The sequence below is a fragment of the Triticum dicoccoides genome, chromosome 6B (genome assembly GCF_002162155.2).
Source record: "Triticum dicoccoides isolate Atlit2015 ecotype Zavitan chromosome 6B, WEW_v2.0, whole genome shotgun sequence".
NCBI lineage: Eukaryota > Viridiplantae > Streptophyta > Magnoliopsida > Poales > Poaceae > Triticum > Triticum dicoccoides.
Genome location: NC_041391.1, coordinates 127,129,060 through 127,135,181, shown reverse-complemented (window position 1 = coordinate 127,135,181; position 6,122 = coordinate 127,129,060). Strand labels below are relative to the sequence as shown.

General features: G+C 47.1%; 1 protein-coding gene across 1 annotated transcript; it reads left to right on the top strand.

Moving 5' to 3' along the window:
- Positions 1 to 1,149: 1,149 nt before the first annotated feature.
- LOC119322105 (beta-1,2-xylosyltransferase XYXT1-like) lies at positions 1,150 to 4,933 on the top strand. Its single transcript, XM_037595602.1, has 4 exons — positions 1,150 to 1,343; positions 1,535 to 1,630; positions 1,716 to 1,769; positions 3,483 to 4,933. The coding sequence occupies exons 1-4, from the start codon at positions 1,205 to 1,207 to the stop codon at positions 4,628 to 4,630; spliced, it is 1,437 nt and encodes a 478-aa protein (XP_037451499.1). The 5' UTR covers positions 1,150 to 1,204; the 3' UTR covers positions 4,631 to 4,933.
- The last annotated feature ends 1,189 nt before the right edge of the window (positions 4,934 to 6,122 follow it).

Sequence of the window (6,122 nt, the reverse complement as noted above, 5' to 3'; positions counted from 1 at the left end):
CGAGGTCGGGGTCAGGGGCGGCGTCGAGGTCGGGGGCGGCGTCGAGGTCGGGGCGGGGGCGGTGTCGAATCCGGGGTCGGGGGCGGCGTCGAGGGTGTGCGGAGAGCGACGGGAGAGCGCGCGGCGGCCGACGGGCGACGACAACGGCGACAGCGGAGGAGTTGGATTTGGATGAAGTGGCCGTGAGGAAGAACAAAACCGCGCGGTTAAGTCAGAAGTAGCAGTAGCGCGTTCCAGGAAGTGCGCTACTGCTAAGTTAGCTACAGCGCGTTCCCCGATACGCGCTACTGCTATTCCTTTCTCTTTTTGCCCCTTTTTCATTTATTTTTCTTTACATTTTATTTTTTTTTCCTTTCACCTTTTTCTATTTCTTTCATTTTCATTTACTTTTATATTTGCTTTCCATTAAATTTATTTCCCTTAGCAGTAGCGCCTTTCAGCGTAAACGCGCTGCTACAAAGCAAGTAGAGGTAACGCGGTTTGAAGTAGATCGCTACTACTATGTGTAGCCTATCGGCTAAGCCGTGGGAATTTTAGTAGTAGCGCGTTTATCTTCAGGCACGCTACTGCTACAATTGTATCTATAGCGCCGTTTACACCAGCACGCTACTGCTACTTAGCACCAGCGTGCTTTTTTGACACGCGCTACTGCTAAAGTTCTGTGTATAAGGTTTTCCCTGGTAGTAGAAGTACAATAGGAGAAACGAATGTACCTAAATGTATTTTACTTCTATATACATCCATTTTGGCGACAAGTATTTTCGGATGGAGGGAGTAGGTAAAGTTTCATCATTCTCGATGGTCGTCCACCGACTATTGCGGTTGACTTTGACCAGACTTGTGAAGACGCGGCATTACATGATCGTGTTTATCGTAACGGAAATAGCAGCGAAGGTGCATTGCTAGCTAGTGGGACTCGGATCTCAACATCACTCAACAGTTGCTTCACTGGCGTCCTTATAGAGCATTTACCCTACCGGTCTACTACACCAATCTAAGTATCGAGCTACGTGCATTTGGGTAAAGTCAGCTGTCGTCTGTTTTCCCGCCGGGATAAACAATGTGCATGCACTACGTACGTAGTACTCCTACTTTTGAAGAGTATAAACCCAGTCCGAAGCGAACCCAAACGGCGCGTCCTCACACACTAGTACAGTTAGTCTACTAGCTACTATACCACGACTGGCAGCAGCCGCGACAGGCGATGAGCATGAGCTGCTGCGAGGAGAGGGAGAGGCCCAGGAAGAGCTGTGCGCCGGTCCACGCCAACGGCGGCTTCGCTGCCGGAGTCCTCTTTGCGCTCCTCGTCTACTTCCTCGTCCGGCAGCAGACTGCGATCGGTGGTAAATGATTCATTCGTTTCAACCACCGTCTCGTTCATCTTCTTACCCGCTGTTTGCATGCTCCATCTTCTTATTCCGGGGCTAGATTTTCAATGTCACGCTAACGTTAGCCTAGCCTTATCCTTCGACGACCAATGTGGCTTATTTAGCTGACTGACGGCAGCGCTTCTTTCCTGTTGTTTAATATGCAGCTGCCACCACGGCAGCACTAGCACAATGGAGCACGGTTAAACAACTGATTGGAGCTCCTGGTGAAACGCAACTGATTAAAGCTCCTGGTGAAATGCGTGAGCACATCTACCCATATGCTTATTTCCAATCTGTGTAGTCTATAATTTGAAGATTAATTCTTGCTTGTTGCTTAATCTACAGTTGTTACTTCTGATGTGCACCGGGTCGCCGACAAACAACCGGTTCAAGATTCGGGTGAGCAGATCATATCAAACTCTCCAGTCATTTGGACCAAATTTGCATGCATGCTCTGTTAGTTTGGGTACCCAAGAAAATCATGAACTGGAAAAAGGAAAAATTATATGGAAAATCATTTATTCAGATGAAAACTTTCTTCCCACGCAAAAAAGGTTGTTGGGTCGCCTGTATTTCCGGCAGTGACTATAGGCGCAAAATGCATGTCTGACAGATCAGACAGGCAACTCATGATTTAACCTGTAAATTAGAGAAGTCAATGTCAGTTTATATTTAAAAGTGAACTAGAGCGGCCCGGTTAATATTTTAGATCAATTTTTTTACAACTCACAACATGGATAAAGTTTTCTAATTAGGAGAGTGACTTCAAAAGTAACACCAATCAGCATATGGGTCCCCACATATGTTCAATTAATAAACTTTATTATTATGAAAAAAGTCATAGTATTACCATTTTTAAGCAAACACACTAAATTTTGCAATATAATTCAAAAATATTTGGTTGCATGGAATATGAATATTTGAATTACTAATATGAAAATTGAAACTGAAAATTAATATGACTAATTGTATTAATATTGTATAGCTAGTTGAAAATATTGAATATAAGGAAGACAACTGGAAATCATTTTTTCACGCATGGTTGCATGTTGAGGTCTCTTTTTTACATGTGTGGTTACATGTCGACATGAATGCTAGAGAAATAAATTACTGAGGATCACCGATGGTTATATAGGATACATGCATAAAGTAGCACAGCCTAAATTTGCATCTAAACTACTCCCATATGCATTATACTCCCTCCGTCCCAAAATAAGTGTCTCAACTTTGTACTAGCTCTAGTACAAATTTGTACTAAGCTCAAGACACTTATTTTGGAACGGAGGGAGTATAAATTAACAAAATAGCCCGTACATCTTGATCTCAACTGCTGCCATCTACCATTACAAAAATATATATGGGAAACGTTAACTGGTGAACGTTCACTCGGGGAAGGTCCTAGCGAACGCTCGCACGGGCCGTCTAATGGGAATCAAACCGATGACATTTTTTTGGAGAAAAAAAAGTGTACTGCCAATTCTTTTTTTTTTTGCGGGGGATGTACTGGCAATTCTTCCATGCACATGGCAGGTTTACTTTCTGTACATGGCAAGTCCCTAACAAACGTATGTCATTTTTAGTTGTTTTGACATAGCAACTCTGGCGTTCGCTGGGAATTTTGTTCCCGGCCAACGTTCACCAGACATTCGCGTCCATAAAATAACCTCTGTTAATATAGTATAACAGATTATTATATACTAGTGATCTAAACGCTTTTATATTTTTTTACGGAGGGAGTACATGCAGGATGCATGCCACCGGACCACATATAAGCGATGAGGCGGACAGCTATAAGAATATCAATTGCATTGTTTTTTCATGGTATTTTTTTATCAATTTGCAGGTTTAACATTTATCAAAGATATTTCCTTACTGAGTGACTTACCGTGACAATAATAATCAACTTGCTACTCCATGAAGGCACACGTGTTGATGGAGTACAGTACTAGTTAGAAATAGCAGGCCGGGTGTAATTAGAAAAGATGCAACACGTTGTCCAAACGTTGGAGCAACATGTTAACCTAGAGCTAACTTGTAATGCGAGGTTGTTATGCTAACGACCAAAGCTAGTTTAACAATGGTAATTGTTTTTTCTTTCCTTGCGTGTGACAGATAATGGCAAGGTGGTGTGTACCACGGAGGACCGCTCCCGCGGTTTGTCTGCCACCTGCGAAGTCGACGGCGACGTCCGCACCAATGGAACAGCCCTATCGGTGAGCCTCGTCCCAGCGAGCTGGTCGGAGCGCCACGAGTGGATGATCTCGCCGTACGCACGTAGTGGCCAGAGTCTGAGGGCGGTCACCGTAACGCAGCTGCAGGACCGGGCCGCCACCCCGCCGTGCACGGTGACCCACACGATGCCCGCCATCCTGTTCGGGATCGGAGGGTACGTGGGAAACTACTGGCATGAGTACGCTGACATTCTCGTGCCGCTGTTCGTCGCGTCACGGCGGTACCACGGCGAGGTCACGTTCCTGGTCAGCAACATCCAGCAGATGCCGCGGTGGCTGGTCAAGTACAGGGCCTTATTGCAGGGGCTATCCAAGTACGGCGTCGTGGACATGGACCGCGACGCGTATGTGCGGTGTTTCCCGCGCGTCTCGGTAGGGCTCCGCCTCGACAAGGACCTCAGCATCGTTCCCGAACTAGTGCCGGGGGGCCGCCTCACCATGGCAGACTTCACGCGGTTCGTGCGCGAGACCTACGTGCTCCCACGCGGAACAGTGACCATGGAGCCGTACAAGAAGCCGCGGCTGCTGCTGATCCAGCGGGCCACCTCTCGCCAGTTCCTTAACGAGCCGGAGATTGCGCGAGCGGCGGAGGCGGCGGGGTTTGAGGTGGTAGTGACGGAGCTGCGGCACGACGGCTCCGAGGTTGAGCAGGCTTCGGTGGTGAACTCGTTTGATGTGTTGCTGGGCGTGCACGGCGCCGGGCTGACGAACGCGGTGCACATGCCGCCCGGCGGCGTACTGATCCAGGTGGTGCCGTATGGCAAGTTGGAGTCCATGGCGAGGTTAGATTTCAGCGAGCCCGCAACAGACATGGGGCTCAAGTACCTTGACTACAGCGTGAGCGTGGAGGAGAGCTCGCTGCTGGAGAAGCTAGGTCCGGATCACCCGGCGATCAAGGACCCCGACTCCATCCACCGAAGCGGCTGGACCACGATGTATGAGTTCTACCTGATGCAGAACGTCCGCATCAACACCACTCGCTTCGCGCCAACGCTGGAGCAAGCGTTCAACCACCTACGCAAGCAGTAGGGGAGGGGGAGACAATGTTCGTCAACTCGTTGTTTCCTTAGCTAGTTTTCCTTCTCGAGCGATAATATAAAAAGATCCACTGCGGATGGCGTTCGATCTACCTGTGTAACGAGTCATATTTGCAACAAGTGTGTTGTTGCAGTGTTTTCTGCAGCTGAGGTCTTGTTTCAGATTTTTCTTTTTGCAACAGACGTCTTGTTGTGGAATTTTCTGCAACAAAGGTCTTGTTGTGAAATTATTTTTATGATTTTTTTTCTGCAACATAGATCTCGTTGTAGAAATTTTCACAACAAAGGTCTTGTTGCAGGATCATTTTTACGAGTTTTTCTGTAACTGAGAGATCGAACGATGTTGCCTCACACATGTGGTCGTCGTTGCCTGCTATCGCAAGAGGAAAGTGATGCCTGGTCCCAAGGTGCACGCGCAACCACGATCCAATGGACCAGTGGGTCGCAATCTGACGGCCGCGTGAGCGGTGGATGCGGCGAGAAGATCAGTTAGTTGTTAAAAAGCTTTTTCCTTCTCATTTTGGGTTAATTCTTTGTTTTTGCTATTATTTTCTCCCTTTTCACTAAACTAGCATAGTTGCCCACGCAAATTTGTTTTGCATTGACTGTTTGTTTGCCCTGACCTTGTACACGTTGCCTAATGATTACCAAAAAATAATACTCTCTCATGTTCATATTACTTGTCGCTCAAACAAATGTATTTAGCATAGAAATACATTTAGATACATCCGTTTGGAAAGGCTTGCTACGGTCCATCTTCAGGATGATCTCCCCGATGTTATCAAGTGAAACCTCACCACCAACAGAATTTATTCCTCAGCCATGGCCCAATTCGAGAGTGTTGTCCCTTCAAACACGACCAAGGTTGTGTGGAAGAATTGAGCCCCGCCCAAGTGCAAGTTCTTTGTCTGGCTCATTGCCAATGATAGAATCTAGACAACAGACCGGCTGCAAAGAAGAGGGTGGCCAAACTGCAACTTGTGTCAGCTAGGCAAGAGGGAGCCGGAGACCGCAACTCATCTTCTGAATACCACTGGACGATGTAAGATGGCTTGAGGCAATTTGATTGCGACGACTTGAGGAAGTGAAGGTTGTGGAGCAGCGGTAGGATAGAGCTATACCGGCGAGGAATAGTCTGACATGATTTCCCTCCTAATTGGCATGCCGGGTGATTTGCTGTCACACAAGGATAGGAGAGCAAGAAGTAACATACAGTGGCAGTGTCTTCTAGAAATCTGTCACGGGTGGCCGCATCGAAGGATGGTGCGGGACTGCCCGAGCAAGAGGTAACATACAGTGGCATTTTGAAGAACCTTACGCGTGGTCTTTGTGTTGTCAAGATATGGTAGGTGCCGATAGTCGTTGCTGCATTTTGTCGGTCGTTGTTTTGATCGTTACAAGGGTCATTTCTTTTTATTTTTTTCCGCTATGGTATAGCTTCGGTCTTGTATAATTTTGCTCTTGTTGGTGGGATCTTGTGTGTG

Bases quoted from the DNA above. Each gene is read 5' to 3' on its own strand.
- LOC119322105 (XM_037595602.1), top strand. From the start codon at position 1,205: ATGAGCATGAGCTGCTGCGAGGAGAGGGAGAGGCCCAGGAAGAGCTGT. The intron at 1,631-1,715 runs GTGAGCACATCT...CTTAATCTACAG, and splicing joins TAAAGCTCCTGGTGAAATGC to TTGTTACTTCTGATGTGCAC. The intron at 1,770-3,482 runs GTGAGCAGATCA...TGCGTGTGACAG, and splicing joins ACAACCGGTTCAAGATTCGG to ATAATGGCAAGGTGGTGTGT.